The sequence below is a fragment of the Sinocyclocheilus grahami genome, unplaced genomic scaffold (genome assembly GCF_001515645.1).
Source record: "Sinocyclocheilus grahami isolate Dianchi unplaced genomic scaffold, SAMN03320097.WGS_v1.1 scaffold1246.1, whole genome shotgun sequence".
Classification (NCBI taxonomy): domain Eukaryota; kingdom Metazoa; phylum Chordata; class Actinopteri; order Cypriniformes; family Cyprinidae; genus Sinocyclocheilus; species Sinocyclocheilus grahami.
This window is the reverse complement of record NW_015506425.1, coordinates 176,598-203,970: the sequence shown is the minus strand read 5'-3', so window position 1 is coordinate 203,970 and position 27,373 is coordinate 176,598. Positions and strand designations below refer to the sequence as shown.

Genomic DNA, 27,373 nt, shown 5'->3' with positions numbered 1-27,373 from the left:
CATGAAGCTGGGTGACAGCATGCCCAGGAGACTACAGGCTGTCATTGAGGCTAAAGGTTGCCCGACAAAGTAATCATAGTTGTGTAAATACTGTCATACTAACAGCTGTCTGAATTATTTTGGTTGATTTTGGCTAACATTATCAAGATGAATTTGTTCTGACACAGTGTAACTCTGAGTTCTTGTCATATTTTATTACCATAACTATAGCGTATAAACTGTGATAATGTGAGAAATGTTGAAGGTGTCTGAATAAATTTTGGTTTGACTGTATCTATTTGATAAATGAAGTTAACCAACTAACATTATACATACCCTTTTGGTTTCTGTACCCAATATTTAAAAAATGTACAAATGCAATAAAAATACCGGTATCTGTACTCGGTATCGGCAAGTACCAAAAATAAAAGTATCGGTATCGGGCGAGTACTGGAAAAAGTGGTATCGGTGCATCCCTACTTATTAGCATGCATATTACTAGAATATTATCCATTTATTAATACTAATTAAGCACATATTAATGCCTTATTCTACATGACCTTATTCTACATCCCTAATTATACCCAATACCTAAACCTAACAACTATCTTACTAACTATTAATAAGCAGCAAATTAGGAATTTATTGAGGGAAAAGCCGTAGTTAATAGTGAATAAGTGTTCCCTATTCTAAAGTGTTACTTAATGTATTTATATATTATTGTCATGTTTAGGTTTGTGTTTGTCTTCTGCGTAGAGTCGTATTTTAATATTATTGCAATCTGTTGTATTTTGTATTCTGTATATCTGTTGTGTTTTGTTCATTTTTCCTTTGGCTCTTGTGTATTATAGCCCTGAGTTTTAATCTTTGGTTGTCTGATTTTGTTTTTATGTGGATGGTTTGTTCTACTATGTTTCTCTGAGTTCAATAATCTTCTTAATAAAAATAGTAGGTACTGCTGCATCTGAATTCTACTTCCTCACAGCCCTTCACTATAATCTGTGACAAATATATATGATATGCAATATATTTTTTATTAGTAGTTGCTACTACTACTTCTAATAAAAAAAAGAATTAATTGCATATAATACATATTTATTATAATCTTTCAGGATCACATCACAAAAGCCTGTGTCTGTAGTTGCCTGCGTGTACCACAGCCTGTAGTTGGCGCTGGTGAGCATTCGATACAAAGGCACTTTTCAAGAGAAGTCATACTGTTAGGACTGTTCCAACGTGCTCTGAAGTGAAATTTTAATCTCACATAAGTGTTTACTGGTTTTACGGGTAAGCTAACTGTGAGGTGGCATTGCAGACTGTTTTTCAAGTGTTGATATCGCTGTGTTAGTTCAATGTAGTTACTGTACAAATAAATAACAGCGACGGCGCTCCCGCGGACGGTTCGCTCGTGCGCAGGTACTGAAAGTGTGGATAGTCAAACACTCAAGTTACAGTGGGATTTATCGTGATATCAAAAATCATTACTGATTGCTTATTAATATGATAATGTTCTGTAACGGTGCTTTCGGTCATTGATTTAATGATTATTTCAAAACTGTTCAATTAGATAAAATATAAATATTTAGGTGCCTTTATTGAGCTTGCATTTCTATAATATTTTTGTCATATAGATGTGATGCTTAGTTATAATTTGGTGGAATACTTTATTTTTTTTCCTGAATTGTTTAATGTGAGTTTACTTGTATAAGCTACTTTTCGTGTGCAGGTATGCTCAGGAATGTTGTTTCAAGTTGTTGTGTTTACTGATATAGTGCATCAACAATAAAATACATTTCACCAGGGGAAAAAAACCCTTCAGTGTGTGCATTAATAATAAATAAATGATTAGTGTGTTCACTTTACATTAAGGTTCACTTTCACAGGTTATTAACGTTTATAGCTCATTAATAAATGTTTCACAGGTGTTCACTTTACATTAAGGTTCACTTTTAGAAGTTATTAACATTTATAACTCATTAATAAATGGTTCACAGCTGTTCACTTTACATTAAGGTTCACTTTCACAGGTTATTAACGTTTAGAACTCATTAATAAATGGTTCAAAGGTGTTTACTTTACATTAAGGTTCACTTTAACGGGATATTAACGTTTATAACTAATTAATAAATGGTTCACAGGTGTTCATTTTACAGGTTATTAACGTTTATAATTAATTCATAAATTATTTACATTAAGTTTCACAGGTAACTACTATTGGAATTAAAAAATATATATTATTGATATTTCATCAAGCCATGGATGTGATTTTTTTCCGCCCCAAAATGAAGTTTGATAATTTCATCTTGATAAACAAAATATATCAGTTTCTAATCACTGCTGTGGATAGGCATCATGAACTTTTGCAGCGTATCATGGATAAGGTACAGAGTAGATTCTGGTAAGAAACATTGTACAAAAAGTGACACGAGTCATGAGATATAAATGAGAGAACCACAAATACAACACCCTTCAGTCTCACTATAAATGTACATTTTTGCTGCATCAAGAAATAAATCAGGAATCCGGTTTTGAATGAAATAAGTATTAATAAATATGTGAGTTAAAAATGGCTCACTATTTGGCACGTATTGCACTAAAATCACATTTTTTATTCATGCATTTATAACTGCTTATCAATGATTTATAATGCATTTGTAAATGAGTTATTAGTCATTTATGAGCACCTTTATAAACACTTTATAAAGGGAACCTTAATGTAAAGTGTTACCACTCTAACAGACATCGCTGCATTGTCGTCACTGTGCTTTGTTCTGTACCATGCTTTTTGCACTTGTACACTTGTTTTTGCATTTTTTATTTACATTTTTAGTAGTTTATTTAATTTGATTTAAACTGTGTTTGTCTTGTAGTCTGCTTTTGTAGGACTGTGGTCCTGGAGAAACACACTGTATGGTGGTAATAATGGCTCTAAAACTATAATAAATAATAATAAAAAAAAAGAAAACATTAAAATTCTCATTTCAAATGGCTTTCCGCAACAATTTGCCAACTGGTTTTTGTTTTTTTACATGTTTACATTTGGATTATTAATCCAATAGATTATTAATCCAATATATAAAGCAGGGAAGTCAAACTAAATTCCTGGAGCCCTGCAGAGTTGAGATTCAACCCTAATTAAACACACCTGATCCAACTAATCAAGTCCTATTTGTAAACTACATGGTATGTGTGTTGGAGCAGGGTTGGAACAAAACGGCAGGGCTCCGGCCCTCCAGGAATTGAATTGAACTGATCATTTATTCCTTCCCTTCATTTTATTTTTAAGTGGTACTCTGTAAGGGGACTGTAGATGAAAGCATCAGAAGATATCTAAAGCAACAAGACTCACCCCTGGCCTCACTCCCTTGTATTTAAGGACACTCAACACTACTCACCCAGTGCAGAACACGCATTTAGTTGCCTAGCAACCGCTCCATCTGCCAAATCCAGCAGATAACCGATCAGAACCAGCCAGCACGCGGCATGATGATGGCTGTGAATAACAACGGTGGCAGGGACATAAAGAAAGTACAAAACAATGAGAAAGTTAAACAAAACAAACTTCACTTTGAAATTCCTTCTTTCTACTGTAACACAACATTTACTTTATGAATTTTTATTGTTGTATTTTTGTATGCATTTGGTTTTCTCTGTGCAGTACAAATCAAAAGCATGAATGCATACCCATTGAGACTGCAGAGGATTGAGGCCATGCCCATGAGCATGTTGGCAACAGAAAGAGCGTTGGCAGCATTTTTACGGGCAAACTCCTTTAGATGCACCCAGTTAGCTTGTTCGTTTAGGAGCAGTTTGTTAGCGTCCTGGAAAAAGGCTACCAAAAAGAAACATGAGCATGAATTTGTCAGTTCGTGGTTTGGAGAGTTCTCAGTTACGTAAAAATATATTAAAGGAGTGTTTAATTGACTGGATTCCACCAAAGTAAACTAGTTAAACTTTAAAATATCTGTTAATTAACTCTAAAGTACAAATTCCTCCATAATCTAAACATGTGATGTTTGTAATTATTCACTGAATTTCTCTAAAACTTAATAACATGGTCATTTTAACATATTAAATAAATGACCACCAATGATTCTCTCACTTATTGCAGAAAGTGTTAAAGCCATGTTTGTCAGGGGGAAAAAAAACCTTTTATATTATAATCTATGATTCTCTTTAACATGCATGACTATAGCCGATGCCTTTGCACAAAAAAAATACATTATGTTAATAATAAAACTATACAGTTGCAATGTGAAATAATACATGTAAAACTATGTCAAGACAGGCGGGGATATTCTTTATAGACGTTATGCCCTCACCATAAAAAAAATTATCCTAAAAGTTAACTGCTCCATGAAGATGTTAAATAAACAAACAAAAAAAGTGTACAAAGTGTAATTTTGGAGAAAAAAGTAAAAATTTAAAATCATTGTAGAAATTAAAAACATTTAAAAATGTTTTTAATTTCTACAATGATTTTAAATTTTTACTTTTTTCTCCAAAATAAAAATGGCATTCAAAGGGTAATTAAATATGCACAAAAGACATGCTGAGGTAAAAAAAACAAAAAAACATTCACTTACCAATAGAATGCAACTCTTGCTCACTTATTAGATATGATCAAACAATGTGATTACAAATGTCTGCTCATCCCTCTGTACACCAAAACCACAAGGCACTATTACCACATCAAATGACACATTTTTGTGAGAGAACATTACTGAAGTTATGACTCATTTACAATTCAAACATCACATTGATCTAAAGTCATCAGCCCTCTAATCTGACAAACTAAAGCTGTAGAAAAAGGTTATGTTCACACTGCAGACATTTGTTGTTCAAGTCCAATATTTAAGAAATACTGTCTAAGCAACAGATTTCATTCAATCAGTCATTTTCCCAACCAGATGCAGCAAACTAGATGTAGGGAGAGAGCTGGAAAAGAGCTTTTTGCTTATGTACATCATGGCATTTGGGCTATAAAAAAAAACACACATTTGGGCTGCCAGTGTGAACAATGCCTAAAAGACACCTAGAAACCCCTAGTGATGGTTAAAGCATCAATACCTTACCCTAAGAGAATTTGGTGCTGCTTTGACAAACATTTGATTGAGGGGTTATTAAAAATGGCTGACATCACCATTTTTAAAATGAGATGTCTGTCTTTGTACAAAAAGTTATGCTTACTCACACCCACGACAACTGGCAATCATGCAGTGCACTGCAGATTCATATCTTGAAGCAGCATTCTCATAAATCATTCACTAATCAACCATTTAAATTGCCAGTTTTTACTGAATCCAATCACTGTTACAGCAATTTCACCTAGAAGAGCTACTGAGAATGATATATAATATAGATGATAGCTAAATGTGTACATTCAGATTCACATTGTGCTACAAAATGAAAATAATATTAACAGTAAATATTCTAAAAACAGGTCAAATAAGCAAGAAAGACTTGTTAAAATTCGAGTGCTTTTCTTTATGTGTGGCCAAGACTGTTTTGCCACTGGAACACTGCAGTGATTTTCAATGAAGTCACACAAAGAGGTCTTTGTGTTGGAGCAAATCAGTGGGCATAAATTCTAAATGAACATCTCAAGTGGTTGAATGTGTGTTTTGCTAGAGAAATTCACATAATCATGGGTCACATTTTATTCATTATGCAGTATGTATTTGAAATATCTTTATTGGGATGTTAGTAGAGAATCAAATCCCCCATTAGCAGATACACTTTATGGACAAAAGTATTGAGACACCTGACCTAAATACAAACAAATAATACAAACATCCAAATGCACAGACATTAATACGGAGTTGGTACCCCCTTTGCAGATATATAATGACTTCCACTCTTCTGGGAAGGCTTTCCATAAGATTGTGGAGTGTTTCTGTGGGAATTCTTGCTCATTCATCCAGTAGAGCATTTGTGAGGTCAGACACTGATGTTGGACGAAAAGACTTAGCTCGCAATCTCCATTCCAGTACATCCTAAAGTTGTTCAATGGGGTTGAGGTCAGGGCTCTGTGCAGGCCAGTCAAGTTCTTCTGCACCAAACTAATTTAATCATCTCTTTATGGACTTTGCTTTGTGCACTGGTGTACAGTCATGCTGGAATAGAAAAGGTCTAAAAATGTCTTGGTATGCTGAAGCATTAAAACTTCCCTTCAGTGGAAGTAAGCGGCCTAGCCCAACCCCTGAAAATCAGACCCATACTATTATCCCTCCTCCTCCCAAACTTTACAGTTGGCAAAATGCAGTCGGACAGGTTGCATTTTTCTGGCATCCTCCAAACCCAGACTCACACATCAGGCTGCCAAACAGAGAAGCATGATTCGTCACTCCACAGAACACGCTTCCTCTGCTCCAGAGTCCAGTAGCTGCATGCTTTACACTACTCCATTTGACGCTTGGCATTGTACACGGTGATGTGAGGCTTGCATGCAGTTGCTCGTTCATGGAATTCTCCATTGTCCATTCTGTGAAGTTCCCACTGCACAGTTTTCATGGTGATATTAATGCCAATGGAAGTTCTGATCTATTTAGCTATGGATTAATTCAGCAGAGTGTTTGGTGACTTTTGCTCATTATGCGCCTCATCACTCATCACACTGTTCTGTGACTTTATGTGGTATTCTGCTTCATGGCTGAGTTGCTGCTGTTCCTAAACGCTTACACTTTTCAACAACACCACTTACAGCTGATTGTGGGATATCTAGCAGGGATAAAATGTCATGAACTGACTTGTTTCAAAAGTGGCATCCTATCACAATATCACACTTGAAATCAGTGAGCTCTTCAGAACGACCCATTTTTTTCACAAAGGTTTCTAAATGCAGACTGCATGGCTAGGTGCTTGATTTTATACACTTTTGGCAATGAGTCTGAATGAAACACCTGAATTCAGTAATTAAGAGGTGTATCCCAATACTTTTGTCCATATAGTGTATTATGACAAAAAACACTAAAATGTCTATGCATGACAATCCATGTATTTTTCTTTGGCATGTGCTGCTTTTCTAGGTGAGAGAAGCATGCAAGAACACATGCACATGTGTCATTAAGTGTAAACTTTTAAGTTCAGTAATACAAAAAAAAGCCTAACATTTACAAAGACATCAAAAAGGTTTAAAGGTGAAGTATGTAATTTGTGTCATTAGTGATCGAACACCCCCCGTTTGCCACTGGTCAGCAAAACAGATAGCTCTGCCCCAAACCCACACTATTCATTGTGCCAATGTTGCTATGCCAGGCTGCTCAAACCAACAGAGCGATGTTTTGATAGTGCCATAAAACCAGAGTGTTTACACTTTTAGGGGGACTCAACCAGTGAATACTTTACTTATAGCTGTCTCTGCATATTAAACTGGGAGTATTCTTAAATATAAAGAAGTACACACTCCACCTTTAAGGAAGGGTTCCTGCTATTGTGTTTTGTAACCTGAACTTGATGTGACTCCAAAGCCAGTTGATTTCAAGCGACTCTTCATCTGAAAGAAAACAGTCAATGAGACACAGCACATGCCAACATACATAATTCACCATAGAGCTTAACGTTCTTTGTACTTTGAGGCAATTAGACCTCTCATTTCAAATGTTTTCTATAAAGTTTGTAAGTTATATTAAAGCATGTCTGATATTTGTTGAGAATAACAATCTTAAATTAATAAAGCTGCTTAAAGCAAGCAGTCTATTATGGATTATATTGGTAGTGAAAGCACATACTACCATTGAAATGTCTGGGATCAGTAGAATTTTTTTTAAGCAATTAATACTTTTATGCAGCCGGGATGCATTCATTTGATCAAGTGACAGTAAAGATATTTGTAATTTTAAAAATAAATGCTATTATTTTGAACTCTCTATTCATCCGAGAATACTAAAAAATTATTAATTAGCACAACTGTTCAACATTAAGAAATATTTAATGAGCACCATTTTAGAATGATTTCTGAAGGATCATGTGCCACTGAAGACTGGAGCAATGACTGTTGAAAATTCAGCTTTGCCATCACTGAAATAAGTTACATCTTAAAATATATAAAAACAGAAAAGTTCTCTCTCAATTTTAGTTTTTACTGTATTTTTGATCAAATAAATGCAACCTTTTGAGTGTGAGCTTAAGAGACTTACCGGTCCCAAATTTTCAAACAGTAGTGAATTGACCTATTATAGTTCAACCAAATGGTGTCTTTCATTTTTACACTACATGTAAATGCAAAAGGCTTTCATTTAAAGTCAGGATAGCCTATTATGTGTGAAAAATAATGATCCAAGTTTCAAAAAGTAAAATGCCTTGCACAAAATGATGCAAAATACACCAGTATTGGACTATCAGAACTAATAGATTAAATGTGGCATGACAGTGTTGCAGTAAACTATGAAAGTAATGGCATCTTATTATTGTTTTTCATATTATTATCTACAAATGCAATGCCATGGCACTAGTAATTCAGAATTACTAGTTATGCATTGTGTTTGCTTGTGCCACTGTCAAATTGTTTAACAATCACAGTATCAATTTATGGAGCTTCCTGTTTACAGACCCTTAAGCCAAGTTTACACTACAGGATTTTAAGCCCGATTTGCAAGTCAACCAGCTCGCCGACAGGTGGAGATGTGATCGTGGGAAATCTCAACAACGAACTACTCAATGATGCATCAAAGAGGCTCGTTGACTCGACGGCGATGCCAAACAAATATGCTTAATATCTGGACCTGTCGGACAACTCGACATCACATGGTGTCAGGTGTCATGACGAACTACAGCCAATGAGAGAGCAAGGCATGGGTTGAGGTAGTGATGGGAGAAACTAACCATTTTGAAGCTTCGAATCAACTGAACCAATTGCTTCGCAAAATGATTCACTGTTTAGAAGTGCTTGAAACACCACAAGCTGGTGACGCCTGCTGGTCAAAACTGTATAAATGCAACAAAAACTCAGACCAAAACATGCATAAAAACAGCTTTTACAAACCCAATAAAAACGCTTTTTTGAAACTATAATAAATAATAAAATACTATTAAAAATGAAGTGTCTCTATAATAGGCCTATGCGTCTTTAAAATAATAATTATTAATTTGCAAGGGCTTGTTTTGTTTGTTTTATGGAGAGCTTGTCTAAACAGGCCAGTAAGAGACTATTAACTACTACTCATCCTTTTAACTACACAAATGTCTCATTAAAAATGTTTACAAATTTATCAAACTGATCCGAGATCGTATAACCATAGACGCTGATGCAGTGGTTCACAGAGATCGCCCCCCCTAAGGCGAACTATTGAAATTTCGAAACAGTTATGACGTAACGAAGCCTCGTTTACTGCATTTTGATACACGCTCCGAACCACTGTTTCGGAACAATTGATTTGCAAAGGTTTCGAAGCTTCATGAAGCAGTGTTTCAAAAGCGGCCATCACTAGGTTGAGGTCAGCGGAAGAAAAACAGCAGCAGCAACATGGCTTTGAGAAAAGTTTGGATACAAGAAATGGAGCAAATTTTTTCAGAACAAATCATCACGCAAACAGCTTGCAGCACTAATCCGTTCCCGACGTCCATTTTCAAATAAACGTGTCATTCCCGTTCAACTTCTCACGTGTGTTTTCATGACAAAACGTGGTTTGGGGAATGGATAGAGTCATTGGGTGACAGAGTTGTTGTCAGCTCGTGTGGTGTGTGTGACCCCTGTTGCGGATCATTTATGTAGTGTCATGTAGTGTGAACACCACAACGACTTCAAGACAGACAGCAAGTCATGTAGTCTGAACAGCACAGTTATCTGTCAACGTTTAAAGTCGTGTAGTGTGAACTTGGCTTTAGATAACACTAGATAGTAGTAAACCTCAAACTACATATTACCTAGAGAATAGGGCTGGGCAATAAAATGATAACGATAATTATCGCGATATAATTTTCCTTGATAAAACGATAACAAGAGTTCGATAAATGTTTATGCGCCATAAGCGGAACGAAACAGTGCTACTCATTTGAGCCGCGCAACACATGGAGCATTTATCCGCTCGGCTCAAAGTTCAAATGGCAGCGCAACATGAGCTCACTAGAGTAGATGCGTTTACTCGCTGATAAGCCTTGGTCACGCGAGCACTATACAGCGCTGTGAGATCCAGTGTGAAGTGTTTGAATTCAGCGAAGAAAACAAATAACTTGGTGATTTAGTTTAAAGCCAGATGAAACAGCGCTAACAAACAAGCTTTTCAATCTACAAATCGCCATCATTTACCATGGCTTTTACTGTAGTAACTGCACCATGGTATTGTGGCAGAAATGTGGGATATTCATATAGAATTTTATTATATAATTAATGTAGACATGAATTAAATGTATTAAAGTAGTAATGGAATATAATTACAGCATTTGTTTGTTAAGCTATAGTGTATAGTGTGCATTTATACTAAATGTATTTAGACAAATATAAATGTATTCATACAAATACCTAGAGAACCATAGGTACATAGTTACATTTTTACCATGGTGTTGAGGTGCTGTATGTGTGGTTTTAACTGTGGTTATGATCTAAATGTATGCTACTATGGAAGACCAGTGGTTAATTTTAATAAAACTCAAAGTCAGAATTAGGGGTGTGCAGCGGAGTCAGTATTTGTATCTGTAACTGTATCTTTAACAATCACAAAATTATTCATATCTGTATCTGGATTCGGATAAAACCGGTAGTGGGCGGGAATTGATCTGGACGTTCGTACAGTTACTTGAGAAGATCATTATGTCTATGGTTTTACAGCCTATCTTTTTTTTTTATCATAGTTATCACTGAACAAATATGCATGTTTAACTAAAATATATATATTTTAAATGATTATAACATTTATTTTAATATCTTCTAACAGTCGGAGCTGATACCCTTTATAGGCAGTGCTTCGAGATGTAGTGCAGTTGTACTTCGGCAACGTGAGTTCGAATCACAGTTTGGGGACCTTTCATGGTCCAATAAATAAATATTTAAATATCTACAAATTAAAACAGTAAGGGTTCCTACACAGTTTGTAAATGGAAATTGATTCAAGTAATTTCTAGGAAATGCATGGAAAAAGGCAACTGCAACACTGCTATTTTTTTTGCACTTTTTTCATTCATAGAGTTTACACTAATTTACTTCATACACTCCTTATTGCAGGGATGCGGGAAGTAGGGGTGCTGAGGGGGCTGCAGCACCCCCTGTTTTCACATGGTTGCAAATGCAATGCCAGGTTTGTTCATTTAAATTTATTCAGTTTTAGCATTTAATAATTTATTTGTAATGATCTCTGAAATGTAAATTGTACGTGGGCTATAATAAACCCATGTTTATCTTTAGAAACATTATTAATTTTACTTGTGATGTTTTCTATATGGGATGATTAGCCTAATCCTGATGAACACATGACGCTAGTGCCCCCCCCCCCAACACGGACACACACAGCACCCCCAACCGAAAGCATCTTCCCGCGCCCCTGCGTTATTGCGTAGTAATTTTAGAGGTTTATGTAAATTATCATACTTTCCTTTGGCTCACCGGTTCCTGCGCAAAGTACAGAATTTCACTTAAATGGAAAAAAGAGAACAGAATATGGAAAAATATTTGTGTTTCGACTATTTGCCCTATGCAGTGTTCTAAAATATAAAATTAATAATTTCTAAAAATAAATGTACCATACAAGCAGAGAGATTTTATGACAAACGTTTTGTGATCATTTGAACAAGACTGAATTAATTCAAGGCGCATTTTCATTACGCAGAAATCTTTAAGAGTTTTTTTTAACTTCACTAAACAAATGTATGTGTGCCACGCAAACCAGCAAAAGATAAAGAAGAAAACGTGTAGGCCTAGTAGAAAATGTATATGTATCTAAGTTGTTGATAGACTATTCTTGATAGAGAGCTGATTTGGTTTTTGAGAGATAGCAACGCGGCTGTGCTTATTCCATTTATTCATGTATCATATCGTACAAGGTTTAAATCATTGACATTTAAATATACACAAATAGTAGAATGTATATGATGTAGTATTTTAGTTGATATTACCATAGATACTGTATGTATAGGTAGATTCCTCATTAGCGACTGTTATGGGCCGCTATACGTAAGCTGTCCACCATATTGGAATGTCAAAGGCAGTCCGTGAATACTTGAGAGCAAGTTGCTGGTGCATCTGCACTACAACTGTAGTTATACGCATATATGAATAATATATATCTTCAGTAGACTTCAGAAATGCTTTTGCTAAACTAACACAATACAACAAGAGGAAGCTGTTAGCAAACAAGGCATTTAAAAGGTAGGCCTACTTTAGTTTGAAAACCTGTCATATTGAGTTAATAAATTTTAAAAACACAAACCAACACATTTTTACCTGTGAAAGTTTATCCAGTTTCTTCAGGAATTTAAATTTAGGCTGCACAATGTTGTTGCATCTTCTTGAAACTCATTGATTTTTATTGTGAGTGATGACATATAGACCATTCCAAGATGGCGGACGCGTCCATGTGCTTGGAGCGGTCAAATAAGGAATCTACCTATACATATCTATGGATATTACTTTTGCCAAGCTCTGATTTCTGAGAGATGCACGGAGATGCAACAGCAATGCAGTTGTTTGATTTGCGCCCATTTCATTCATAAAGTTTACATTCTTTCACTTCACACACTCATTATTGCATAGTAACTTTAGAGGTTTATGTATAATATCGCACTGATCCCCTGGCTCACCTGTTATCCAGCAAACACAAAGGGTGACTGTTCCAGCCTCAGGCGAATATTATTCAGCAGAATTATTCGTTATCCTTTATTCATTTTGAAGCCATTATCCGTGCTTTCCAAATAAGGTATTCGGATTCGGGCACACCCCTAGTCAGAATAATACATCTGCATCCTAACTCAAGCTACTACTACTGTCAACTCAAGCTACTGTCAAATGTGCATTTCTAAGAGACAAAAAATGTAATATTATTATTGTTTTTGCAGACTGCACTGCAAACTGTGCTTATGATATGCATCATCAAAGTCAGGCTACACAAACCTTTTTCATAATTTGAAACCATATCACTCATTAGAAGATGCATAAACTAAGAAATTAATTTTTCCATTAAGATATATATGTTGTTAAGAAAAAATTACTGCAAAAGTGTAAAGAATTCAAAAAACGTGAAGTGTTTATCATGTTCTGACCATAAAGAGTTTAAAACCACAATTAACTGTCTGGTTTCTACAACTTTCCCTTATGGAGCAGAATTTTGCCTTTAAACTTAAAAGAAATAAAGATTTGAAATTGATCGTGATAATTATCGATATCGACTGATATGAAAAATTTTATCGTGATAATTTTTTTGGCCATATCGCCCAGCCCTACTAGAGAAAGAACGAGAACTTAGTCCAAAGTATAATGAAGGATGAGGTGATGAAAGGGAAGGACTTCCTTTGTTGTGGGAGTGTAATCTTAACAACTAACAGGAACATCAAAGAGCATTGCAACTAGGCTATATTTCGCCTAAAGACCCCAAGTAGCCATTAACGCAGGTCTTTGTGCATGTCTAGTTCCTCTGCTCCATGTGACAGAAGCCAGGGTTGACAGGATTAACATTTATCTGTTTCTCCAACACTGTATAATACTGTACATATAGAAAGGCATAACTTAAGTCGTGTAACTGAACCTCAGTGTAACCTGGTAACAGTTAAAACCAAGAACTTATCTGGCAGCTAGTCTAAGAAACTATGGGACAAACACCACCATAGTCATAAAAACTAGGGCCCATATGTTCCAGTTAACAGATATACAAGCCAATTGCTACGAAACAACTATTCGATTATCTATAAAAACTGCTTTGTCATAAGTTTGCATGTAAATGTATTTCATCAACCTCTTAGTTGTTTATTTGGTGATGGATAAACCGTCAAAAATGGGCTTAAATCCAGCTCAATACACTGAGTTAAAGTGCAACCGAGCCTCTAAAGCTGTAGGTCTGCACTCCGCATATGAGGAACTCCACACTTGTTTGTTTTTCTACAGCTTCACATAGTTTCAATCTTGTGCCAACCATCCCAAACCTTACCAAAGATTTTTGAATGTAAGAACACAGTTAATGGCACTCATTGAAACAATCCTAAACATAAACAGCCATTTTCTTTATTGTGGGAAGCAGAAATGGCATGTGCCACTGCTTTGCATATAGTATTAATTTGCGTACCAGATGTTGGAGTCAGGAGGATCATGATGGTCAACAGATTTCTCCACGTCAACCAGCACTGAAACTAAATCAAATAAGAAAGTCAGCTTTACCAAATGAAGATAAGAACATAATATCACGTACAGCACATAACAGGGTGTAATCTGTGCTTTCAAGCACTGCCTCTCACACCACAGTAATAACATGGTGCTTTTTTGTTTTAGTGCCAAAGTGTACGGCCTAGTCTTAAAGACCCACCTTACAACTTAAGGCAAAACACTACAACCATTGTTTTTCATTTTGAAATGGACTGCAGCTGTTTTGCTTTTATTCTTCTTTCAGACTATTCTAAAGAAAACATCCAAAATACACATTCAAGTGTTTTTTACTCTATTACACTTTATCTATGTGCATCAGTAGATTTCAATGACAATACATATCTTTAGGCCATTTTCTGAAAATTTATTTCTTTCTGATGCACTGAGCCAGAAATATCCACTTCAGTAGCACTTACATACACCAAAACTTTCCAGGTTTATTTCTATTTATATAGGTTTATAGGTTTTTACAAAGAAGTTTGTTATTATATCATTATGTAGTATTTTATTTAGAAAAACATTGACTTTTCCCCCTTTTCTTTTCTGATTTATATGATAAAAAGAGATATCCAAAATCCTGTTTGTAAAAATATTTAATATGCCAGCAAAATGAAACTACAAGTTTGAAACTTGATAATGCCTTATTTGCATATCCAAACACAACATTTCACAACAATAATAATAATAATAAATTGTTTTAAAGTACTGTGATTAATCAAATAGGGATGTACAGCCAAACCAAAATTTATTCAGATGCCAGATATAATTTTAGATTTTTTTTTTACTAGTGGGTGCAAAGTGAGGATAGCAAAATAAAGTAAACTGTGACATATTATACCCAAAAATTCTTCATACAGTGGACTACCAGTAAAATTGATGAGGTCGAATAAGGAATCTACCTATAAATATCTATGGATATTACTTTTGCCAAGCTCTGATTTCTGAGAGATGCACGGAGATGCAACAGCAATGCAGTTGTTTGATTGAATGTTTGAATATGTTCTGGCACAGTCTGAGATCTAGTCATATTGTATTACCGTTTTCTAAACTAAAGCGAATAAACTGTGATAATGTGTGAAATGTTGAAGGTGTCTGAATAAATTTTGGTTTGACTGTAAATGTGGTGATATCTGTTAAGATTTTTTTTTTTTTAAATCACCCTATTCACCCGTGTCATCCTGCCTTAAAGTTGGAACTGGACCTTTTACTTCTATTAATTATTATATAGGCCTAATCACATTTTAGAACGTTCATCACAGGTTTTCAATCACATTAGTAGACTTGTTGTCTGAAGTCAAGAGTTCCTTAAGACCTTCCCACAACGTTATAAGGTTAAATCATAACAGTGCCTTTTTTTAAATAAAGGGTCATTAGAGCTATGTTTAGTCAATAACAGGCTATCAAATGAATTAAAGACAAAAACTCCTCCTATAATACTACTAGAGTGATAAGTGAAGGCGGGATGAGATCCATTCACTCTTGCCTCTGGACCACCTGTCTCTTACATAAGGCTGTTATGCACGGAGTCGAAGACCATCTCTGACGCACTTAAGAGGAAAAACCGTTTTTCTCACAAGTTGTTATAACTACACTAGCCAATTCACAGGAATTGATGCGTTATTATTACGGTTAGCCCGTCTGTATGGTGAAACGGGCATTTTATGACTAAAAACAATCATATCTTCGGTAGGCTAATTCTTGAAAAGTTGAAAAGGCTGCGTATGCGTAATTCATGCGCAACCTCGGTTTTATTAGTTTACATAAACAACTGTGTAAGTCACTCCACATCAGTCAGTCTGATGAGACTGTCATGTAACGTTATATCAACTTGCAGGTCATGGTTTCTGCGCTCACCTATCGTATCGTACAGCATTAAAAATGGGCGTCTGAATCTTTTCTGCGCTTTATTATAGAAACACTGAATGAATATACAGTGCTTCTTATTGTGCCCCTTATAATATCAAGCATTATTCCATTACGTAGTTAAATTAAGGGTATTACTGAGCAAGAGCCTTTCAATATAACAATAGCGTTACGTTGCGTACATGAGCAAGAATATAAAGCCCTCATATAGTCTCATATATCAAAATGTCTTTTTTTTTTAAACCTGATAACAGAGAACAAGCGCTCTGAGAACAAACTTACCTTCAAGGTCAAGCACAGAAGGATGCGACTCAAAATTAACGCAGACAAATAAAGTATTTTGGTGGTAAACTTCGACGACACAGTATTTATAATTCACATTCAGTGAAAACAGTTATGACTTTAAATGGACGAAGATTACATTTATATTACAGACTGCACCTGACTGTCACAGACAACGCTTTCCAGAATCCAGCGTGTTTACAGCGCGTCTCTCTTTAAAGGCATAGCAGGATTCGCTGGAATATTCCACCGGAAATGACGTCGAACAGTTCTAGTTCTTTCTCTAAGCACGTCACAATAATAAAAAAAAAGTATAAAAAAAAACCGGCTGTTCAGCGTCATCTGTATCTAGCCTTGTCCATCGGCGAGAATAGGAGGATGCAGAACAGAGGAGTTGGAAAAAAGCTGGACACTTTCAGATTCTCATATGTGTGGGAACACTATTAACATGACAGTGAACATAAGTCAAATTCACATATAAAATGTAATCAGTTTTATTATTATATATCATTCATTATTAATATTTTAATGATTATCACCGTACGCTATGCTATATTCTCCAGACAATAAAATAAGTTAAAGTTATACTGAGTTACCTGCACAGTATGTGTGGGTTAAATGTAAAAAAGTGTTTCATTATGTTTTAACAAGACCTATTTGGCCTACTACAAACTTTGTTCTATCATTTCTAGAACTAGTTTTCTCTTTGCCTAGTGAATTGTAGAGTGTCTTTTTTGTTGATGTGTCATGATGCTTATAATACTATTATTTGTGACGAAATAGCAGCATGGTTGACATGTACTATATATTTAAATGTTAGACATTATAAATGAACAAGTATAGAAGTATGCACAAGTTTGATGATATGCAGGGATCATCATAACAGAGCCTTAAACAGTTTCCGCCAATGTTCTTACAAAGTATTTCACAACACAACTTGACTCACAACAACAAAAGCTGAGACAGGGAAGGATAATGCAAATGTTTAATGTATTTAACATAACATCGAAATTTAAACTGAAAACGTAGTTTCACAAGAGCTTAATATTTGTCTAGAATGTTTGTGGCCTCAATTGTGAGGTTTGAGAGAACTTGGATCTTGCAGAAACTTTTCGGACATGTGTAGCGGACCTTGTAGTCCTGACAGACCCCTCCACCCTGCTGTTCATTCACGCATTTGAAGCCCAGAAGTGGGTCAAATCTGCAGAATCAGAGCAGATGACTTTTAATCATTACAAAATTACATATGAAATTATTTTATTTGTTCATAATATTTTTAGCCTTACAGTTGAAAAAGGTTTCCAGTCAGCAGTGCAGGGCTCCCACTAATGGTTGTGACCTCAATAGCAATGGGCAGACTGCAGACCTTTGGTGGGATTATTATCTGAATATCTGTCAGGATCTCACTATCTCCTGGATCATCAGGGTCATCTCTGTCAAACCAAGATGTCCTACAACCTGATGCAGGGCATTGCTAGTTAAGTAAACTTCATGTAACATCAAATACTATGAATTTTAACCGAAAAGTTTCACACTTGTAAATGTAGATGCTTGGTTTTTACCTGGGGTCATAAGACCCTGCTTTGAAGGGCAATAATTCAGTGTACAGTATGAAAAGTGTTAAAATGTTACTGCTAGATGCTTAGCAACAGACACCCAATCTTATTGTAAAGTGTTAGTATTTAATTCATTCATTCATTATTATAGGCAGTGGTGTAATGTAACAAAGTAATAATACTTTGTTACAGTACTTAAGTATTTTTTGGGAGTATCTGTACTTTACATGAGTTTTTATATTTCAGCCAACTTTTACTTTTACTGCAGGTTTGACGAATCAGTGGTCTGGCGTCTGCAAGTTAGACTCCTAAAAACACCTTTGCTCACGTGCAAACAAGCACGCACAACCGTGGATGATTAATTTTCCACAAGTCGAGTCTGGGGTGTGCTGTGCGATACAGCATCGTCTGTGATAATGTGGTAAGTGTTGTTGTAATGATGTGCGATCTGACATGATCAAGTAGGCTATATCACCAAATCACACACAGAGTGCACGCACGTTGATTTATTAGTCTATTAAAACTAAAAATTCAAGGTATTCTAAATTGTAGACGGCAAAAATGCTTCTGTATGCTTTTTATATTTATATAATTTAATATAGTTAAATCTATATCACACAAAGAGGACCGTTTTTCTGCAGATGTCAGCATGAACACATTTAATAATCATTTTATACAAGTTCAGTAAAGCAAGTGACTTACATTTTAGACGTAATATTGCTTGTTTTTGCTCAATTTTACCAACGAAAATAGTTCCAAACAAAGATCACAGCACTGTTTTGCGTCTCTGAGCAATGGACGGTGTTTACTTACTGAATGAATCAGCTTTTTGCACGAATAGGTTGATAAAAATGATTTAGTGATTCACTCATTAACACAGTCAAGTGCTTTGTTTCTGAATGAATCAGTCGTTTGAATGAATCGGTTGAATCTCAATGACTCACTCATTAACAGTCACTTGCTCGACTATCACATTTCACATTTCGACTATTTTTTTCATGTTTTAAATTATTTCAGATATCAGTATTCAACGTTTTATGTTAAAAACAAAACATTAGGCCTATTCATGCATCTGTAACTGCATGCATCCATGTCCCCTCTGAGATACATAAACTGTAAATAGCCTACATCTAAATGCCATTTCAGATGCAGATTCCAGAAACGTTTTCTTATGTTGGAATGAAAGACACTAAGTACCAGATGAAGTGCTTCTTATTCTTACCCAAAGATACAAAATAGAAGAAAGAGTTAAAACTGAACACAATCTTGCTACTCAAGCTGTGTATGGACATTTTTTATATTTATTTGCTTCTTTTCCATTTTGCATTTAATTGTACTTTTACTTTCAATACTTAAGTACGTTTAAGATTAAAAAAATACTTTTTGTACTTAAGTACAATAAATATTACATACTTTAAGACTTTACTCAATAATATTCTAAACAGTGACTTCAACTTCTACCAAAGTCATTTTCTGGTAAGATATCTGTACTTTTACTTGAGTATGGCTTTCAGGTACTTTATACACCACTGATTATAGGTACCTTCTTAAGATCCAGACACATTTACTGTTGTTTGGACCATAGATATGTATAAGTAGATGCCACATTAACAAATGTTTCTTTGGGCTGCTATACATAAGCGGTCCGCCATGGTCAAAGCCAGTCCGGGAACAATTAAAAAGCAAGTTGACTGTGCATCTGCAGCCATAGTTATTATTTATATTTATGAATATCTATGATCCTTTGCGTATGTGGACAGACATTCATGTCCTCACAGACTACAAACCATCAAGCAAACCCTACATTGATTTTTGGTCATATATTTTGGTAATATATGACATGTTAACTCAATGGTATGTTATTGTAATTGTAGACAAATTAATTTGGCATTCCACTATAGGCTCTCTTGGTTTTCAGTCCACTTTCCTTAGTATTTGTTGTGTAAATTCACTCACTTGCGCAAAATTTCGCTGGGCAGGAGAATCGCACTTTATAATCAGCACAAAGCCCTCCTCCTGTTTGGCCTGCATTTACACAAGCAAACCCAAAGACTGGATTATACCTTCACAAGACAAAATTAGAGTTAATGTTTTGTTTCTCTAAAAAATGCTATCAGAAACATGTGCCCTGTAAAGCAATGTAATAGATTTGATAGACTCACACTTGAAAGATGTTTCCAGTTTGATACGCTGGCTGGCCAGAGATGGTCTGAACTTCTATTCCGATTGGATTTGGACAAATGTAACCAGGGTACTTACTGAAAAGGCCAGACAAGAGTTCAGAATCTCTTCCATTTGTTTCAGGGTCATCAGAATCAAACCACCTGGTTACACACGCTGATGAATAGAGCACAGAGAAAAAAAAACGATTATACATAGACATAATACATACTATTATAAACATCTTTACAATATGAACAAAAAACCTTCATACAACACAGTGAAGTTGAATATATTAGAATTATGAAACTTACTTGTGTTGCAGAAACTCAATGGACATGTGAAGCGGACCCTGTAGTCTTGACAGGCCCCATTCACACACTCAAAGCCCTGTAACGGGTCATATCTACAGAAAATAACAAATATATTAGCTGAATTTACAAAATGGCATTCATAAGCAGTTTTGTGCAAAATATTTTGCTAAGGTGTTCTTGAAGATCCAGAGCAAGCAATGATTAAGCTTCTCATGTCTATTTGACATCGCATTAAGAAATAACAGCATAGTCTACTTTAATTGGAGACATTTATATGAATAATACATGATACCATACACTACAAAATTGTTTCCAGGTGGCAGTACAGGGCTCCCACTAACGGTTGTGACCTCAATGGCGATGGGCTGAGTGCAGACCTGTAGTGGGTATCTTATCAGGAGTAACGACAGCTTCTCATTGTCTCCTAGTCCACTGGGGTCATCTCGGTCAAACCAGGGTGTCCTACATTCTAATAGAGGAAAACCAACTAGGTAAAGTCTTCTCATTTAAGATAAAAATGTCAGACCAATATCACAATTTAAATCATTAGTTCTATATGTTTTAGTCAAACTCTTCAAAATCTTATCTCCTTCCCACAACTTCATAAAATATATGATGAATAAAATCTCTACACTATTTAATGATCTTGTACATAACTAGTCAGTTATTGGATAACACTCTTGGGCCTATTTCAATCTGATTTCTTTTGGTATTTGTGACCCTGGACCACAAAACCAGTCATAAGGGTACTTTTTTTTTTTTATTGAGATTTTTACATCTGAAAGCTGAATAAATAAGCTTTCCACTGATGTATGGTTTGTTAGAATATGATAATATTTGGCAGAGATACAACTATTTGAAAATCTGGAATCTGAGGGTGCAAAAAAATCTAAATATTGAGAAAATCGCCTTTAAAGTTGTCCAAATGAAGTTCTTAGCAATGCATATTACTAATCAAAAATTACGTTTTAATATATTTACAGTAGGAAATTTACAAAATATTGTCATGGAACATGATCTTTACTTAATATCCTAATGATTTTTGGCATAAAAGAAAAATCAATAATTTTGACCCATACAATGTATTTTTGGCTATTGCTACAAATATACCCCAGCGACTTAAGACTGGTTTTGTGGTCCAGGGTCACATTTATATTGTTTTATTATTTGTTTAGAAAAGTCACATCATATAATATAATAAATTCAATCAGTTTTTATTATCTCACATGCACTCACTTGAACACCAATCCTCTGGGCAGGTAAAGCGCACCTTATAATCAGCACAAACCCCTCCTCCTTGATTTGCATTTAAGCAAGAAAACCCAGTTGTTGGATTATATCTACAGAAAACACACAAAACACTTTTAGAACATAATACAAAGCAAACATCATGTTGCATTTAAGATCCCTTTTTGTTTCTTGACTTGCTCAAAATGTTACAATTTGATAAGACTCACATATGAAAGATGTTTCCAGTTTGATACGCTGGCTGGTTAGAGATGGTCTGAGCCTCTATTCCAAGTGGATTCGGACATATTTCTCCAGGGTACTTATTGAGCAGGAAAGTCAAGAGTTCAGAATCGCCTCCATTTGTTTCAGGGTTGTCAGAATCAAACCACCTGGTTACACACGCTAAAGAATACAGTACAGAGAAAAAAAAATTTAAACCCCAAAAAAAGGACCACTTTACAGTATAAACAAAATAAAGTTATACAACACAATGAAGTTGAATAAATTAGAATTATGAAACTTACTTGTGTTGCAGAAACTCAATGGACATGTGAAGCGGACCCTGTAGTCTTGACAGGCCCCATTCACACACTCAAAGCCCTTTAATGGGTCATATCTACAGAAAATAACAAATATATTAGCTGAATTTACAAAATGGCATTCATAAGCAGTTTTGTGCAAAAGATTTTATAGAATAAGCAATGATTAAGCTTCTCATGTCTATTTGACATCACATTAAGAAATAACAGCATAGTCTATTTTAATTGGACATATTTATATGGAGAATACATGATACCATACACTACAAAATTGTTTCCAGGTGGCAGTACAGGGCTCCCACTAACGGTTGTGACCTCAATGGCGATGGGCTGAGTGCAGACCTGTAGTGGGTATCTTATCAGGAGTAACGACAGCTTCTCATTGTCTCCTAGTCCACTGGGGTCATCTCGGTCAAACCAGGGTGTCCTACATTCTAATAGAGGAAAACCAACTAGGTAAAGTCTTCTCATTTAAGATCTAAATATCAGACCAATATCACCATTTCTATTGTAGAAGAATTACCCAATGTCTAGGTTAACACAGTTTTGCTGACAAATTATTTTAGTTCTATGATATGTATTCGTCACACTCTTAAAACTTTTCAAAATCTCTTCTCCTTCCCACAACTTTAGATGAGTAAAATCTGTACACTGTTTAATGATCTTGTACATAACTAATCAGTTATTGCATAACACTATTGGTCGTATTTCAGTATGTTTTCTTTTACTTCTTATATTTTTTAATGGAAGGTGAACAAGCAATTTAGACAATTTAATGATATTGTGAAGTGTTAGTCATTTGGTAACACACTGGATCTGTTTTTGTATGTAAATGTCACTCACTTGAACACCATTCATCTGGGCAGGTGAAGCGCACCTTATAATCAACACAATATTGTGGTTTTACGTATGTGCAAGCAAACCCAGATGCTGAAATATATCTTCAGAAAAGACAAAATAATTTAAGAACATCATAAATACACAAACATTTATACAAAGGTTTTGTTTCTTGACATACTCAATGTTACAACTTTATAGACTCACATATTATTAAATTCGGTTGCGCCATACGCTGGCTGGTTAGAGACGGTCTGAACCTCTATTCCGATTGGATTCTGACATATTTCTCCAGGGTACTTACTGAAGAGGAAAATCAAGAGTTCGAAATCGCCTCCATTTGTTTCAGGATTGTCAGAATCAAACCACCTTGTTACGCACTCTGATGAATACATTAAAGAGAAAATTGTTAGGCAAATAAAAAATTAAACATACAGTATTAAAATATAGATCAAATTAATATACATACTTGGTTGGCAAAAACTCATTGGACATGTGAAACGGACCTTGTAGTCCTGACACCACCATCCATTTAGTGGTTTATTCACACAAGCAAAGCCTTGTGTTGGGTCATATCTGCAAAAAAATAATACATCTGCTAATATTATTTACAAAAACAAAAAAAAATCTAAATAAGCATCTTATAATATGCTAGGAATTTTAGTGTTTTGTATGTAGAACTGTCCGATTACATAGTGAAACTTGTACAGTAAATGGGATGAGACACAGTACACTTTATTGTGTGACTGCTCTTGAAGCACCAATTTAATGTGCTGCTCTATGAAACATATTTTTAAGATACTTGACAGATTGGCTAAGCCACTCTTTCAATTCAGAGAAAATTAATGGGCAATTGTATATGTAAGAGTGAGTGTTTAAGATAAAGCACAGCCATACAGACAAGTACTCGAACTGCTATCTAATTTAAATGTTTAATCAGTATTTCTGTCAATGCAAATGTGCATGTGGGCAATGGGCATGCATTCTCTTCTGCTCCTAAACTCCATATTTCAGTAAAGAAAGTGGTTGGAGTTGCAAGGGCTAAACAAAGCGATCTGCAACAGATATTCTGTGCATAAAAGTAATGCAAACACATTTGGTGAAATAGGCACCAAATAAGTGTTTAAATTAACAATGTATCCATATCATTATTTAATTGATCTGAAGGAAGTTTAAAATAGAACTTGCTAAATTGTTTGTCGTACACTGGAAAATTTCCATTCGGCAGTACAGAGGTCCCACCGTTGGTTGTCACCTCAATGGCGATAGGCTCAACACAGACCTGTAGTGGGTATGCCAACAGGATTGATTGCAGCGTCACAGACTTTCCAAATTTACTGGGTATAACTTTGTTAAACCAGCGTGTCCTGCATTCTAACAGAGGAAAACCAACTTAATAAATTTCATCATCTTATCCAAACCCAACAAAAGCTCATAACATTGATTTGTTATAGAAAGGAAAATGTCAAAATATTTTTGACATATTCTTAGTCTTACATCTGAATTATTTTAGAGCTTTGATATTATTTTGCTTGACATTTGTGCAAATTATACCTACAGTACGTACACATTTTTATAATGTAATGTAAACAAGCACTTTAGAAAATGTAATGATATTGTAACCTGCTAGTCAGTTATTTGGTAACACACTGAATCTGTTTTGTGTGTAAATGTCACTCACTTGAACACCATTCATCTGGGCAAGTGAAGCGCACCTTATAATCGTCACATAACCCTCCTACTTGATATGAATTTATGCACTCAAACCCAATTGCTGGATCATATCTTCAGAAAAAAACAGAATAACCTACATATAAATCTTCATGTAAGATAATTTTTGTTATATTGCTCAAAATAATACCTGAAACCATTGTAATGCTTTTAATACTGTACACTCACACTTGAAAGGTTTGAGATGATGGTATGCCAGAGACAGACCCTACATATATATCGATTGGATTTGGACATATTTGTTCAGGATATATATCTAGAAGGTCAGCCAAGAGCTCACTGTCTCCATTTCCATCATTAGGGTCATCATGGTCAAACCACTGAGTTATACAACCTAAAATAAAATACCAAAAAGAAACAAATATCCAAAAAAAGAAAAAAAGGACAGGATTTAAGGGTGACCACATGAGAACCTTTCAGGATGTCATTATACGATTTTACGATTTAACGTTTTTTCTTTTTCTTTTCTTTTCTTTTTTTTATTATAAAGAAGAAAAATCAGACCTACCCTGAGTGGAAGGTGAGATAAGTGTACCTATAAGTAATGACAGACAAGAGGTTTTAGCATATTTTTTCTCTAATACAAATGTCAGTATTAAGCGGTTTTAACAACAGCTTCCTTTTTAATCAAACTTACTTGTAACAAGAACCACCCAAGTTGCAAATACCTTGTCAAGAAATATTACATATTAGTAAACTTTTTAATATAATATAATATAATATAATATTGGACCAGCATGCAAAATAAATGATACCTTGATGCTCATTCTTGTGGCTTTCAATAGAGTCTAACAGGACATATAAAGATTTTCTTTTCTTTTCTAAAGAAAAAGAAATCCATTATAGTGCCTTTAAATCTTAAAAAAGAAAAATACTTGGCATTGCTAAAAGTCTATTGAAAAAAAAGTGGTAAGTGACACTGCATTTATATTTCAATTTCTTCTAAGTCAGTCATTGAATACACTCAAAAGGTTTAAATAATTGTAGATATAATATAAAAAATATCTCACCCAGTCTTACCTTATGATTGTGCTAGCTATCTACACCACTATATTTGACCGTCAATGAAGGAGCACAGTCAGTGTCTACACAACATCATCATCTTTCTCTGCTGAAATTCTTTCTCTTTTTAAGCAGGTGGGCTCCTCCCAGACCATCCTCCGGTAGCATTTTTGTTGTCAGATTTGTCCTAATTTCTTATCTCCTTTCATTCACCTCTAACACTCCACCCATCTCTGCCCCACATATCCATATACTTACAAGAATAGTCTTTTAGGAAATCTTGTCCAAGACTTATATTTTGTTCCTCACTTTAGTTATTTCTTGATAAAGAAACAGGGAAGGTGAGATTGTCAAATGTGACATTTGATCAGATGTTACATGCATTGTAAAGAGAAAGAAACAGAGATTGTAACATTTTACAATATACATTACACAAAAAACAGGTCACAAGGGAAAGGCTTTAAGCGATTCATATAGCCCCCTTGCAGACAGTGGTCGTGAAGGAAATTAGATATGGGTTGATTTTGTGTCACTTTTGCAGGTGTTATTCTGCTTCTTTTGACAGCATAAGGCATTATATGTAGCAGGAGAAACATACGGTACTGCTTGAAAGTTTGTGAACTCTTTACAATTGTCTATTTCTGCATAAATATAACCCAAAACATCATCAGCTTTTCATGCAAGTTCTGAAAGTAGACAAAGAGAATCCAATCAAACAAATGAGATGAAAATATATACTTTGTCATTTATTTATTCAGGAAAATGATCCAATATTACATATCTGTGAGCGGCAAAAGTATGTGAATCTCTAGGATTAGCTGTTGATTTGAAGGTGAAATTAGAGTCCATCTGGCAGTGTATCATGGCAAAAACAAAATGAGATCTCCGAGGACTTCAGAAAAAAGAGTTGCTGTTGCTCATCAGGCTGGAAAAGGTTTCAAAGCCATCTCTAAAGAGTTTGGACTCCACAAATCCACAGGCAGACAGATTGTGTACAAATGGAGGAAATTCAAGACCACTGTTACCCTCCCCAGGAGTGCTCCACCAACAAAGAACACTTTAAAAGCAAGACGTGTAAAAGTCCACTAGGTTTCAAAGGACTGCAGGCTAACTTCTAAGCAACTAAAGGCCTTTCTCATATTGGCTAATGTTAATGTTTAGGAGTCCATCATCAGGAGAACACTGAACAACCATGGTGTCCATGGCAAAGTTGCAAGAAGAAAGCCACTGCTCTCCAAAAAGAACATCGCTGCCCATATGCAGTTTGTTAAAAATCATGTGGACAAGCCAGAGGAATACTGGAGAAATGTTTTGTGGATGGATGAGACCAAAATAGAACATTTTGGTTTAAATGAGCAGCGTTATGTTTGGAGAAAGAAAACACTGCATTCCAACATTAGAACCTTGTCCCATCTGTGAAACATGGTGGTGGTAGTATTATGGTTTGGGCCTGTTTTGCTGCATCTGGGCCAGGACGGCTTGCCAACATTGATGGAACAATGAATTCTGAACTATACCAGCAAATTCTGAAGGAAAATGGCAGGGCATCTGTCCGAGAACTGAATCTCAAGAGAAAGTGGGTCATGCAGCAAGACAACG

General features: G+C 35.2%; 2 protein-coding genes across 6 annotated transcripts in view; both read right to left on the bottom strand.

Moving 5' to 3' along the window:
* The window catches only part of LOC107568457 (CDP-diacylglycerol--serine O-phosphatidyltransferase-like), a 22,384-nt gene extending 5,734 nt beyond the window's left edge, over positions 1 to 16,650 (bottom strand). Inside the window, exons 1-5 of one of the 5 annotated variants that reach the window (XM_016254426.1) lie at positions 16,406 to 16,650; positions 14,184 to 14,247; positions 7,426 to 7,474; positions 3,664 to 3,811; positions 3,375 to 3,472 (exon numbers count right to left, since the gene is read on the bottom strand). In XM_016254426.1, coding sequence (XP_016109912.1) covers positions 3,375 to 3,472; positions 3,664 to 3,811; positions 7,426 to 7,474 — 295 coding nt within the window. In that variant the 5' untranslated portion in view covers positions 14,184 to 14,247; positions 16,406 to 16,650. Of the gene's footprint in view, positions 1 to 3,374; positions 3,473 to 3,663; positions 3,812 to 4,565; positions 7,795 to 14,183; positions 14,248 to 16,405 lie in introns of those variants that run through there. The other 4 variants (XM_016254427.1, XM_016254429.1, XM_016254425.1 and 1 more) reach the window with 4 other exon arrangements.
* Positions 16,651 to 17,315: 665 nt separating this feature from the next.
* On the bottom strand, positions 17,316 to 25,539 carry LOC107568452 (uncharacterized). The gene is made up of 15 exons (XM_016254421.1): positions 25,528 to 25,539; positions 25,410 to 25,440; positions 25,281 to 25,307; positions 24,941 to 25,106; positions 24,723 to 24,826; positions 22,467 to 22,638; positions 22,190 to 22,281; positions 21,893 to 22,067; positions 21,672 to 21,775; positions 20,733 to 20,904; positions 20,436 to 20,527; positions 20,124 to 20,298; positions 19,918 to 20,024; positions 17,692 to 17,863; positions 17,316 to 17,606 (listed from the first exon to the last, which is right to left on the bottom strand). Exons 1-15 carry the CDS (start codon positions 25,537 to 25,539, stop codon positions 17,447 to 17,449), a joined length of 1,761 nt encoding a protein of 586 aa, XP_016109907.1. The 3' UTR covers positions 17,316 to 17,446.
* Positions 25,540 to 27,373: the final 1,834 nt, after the last annotated feature.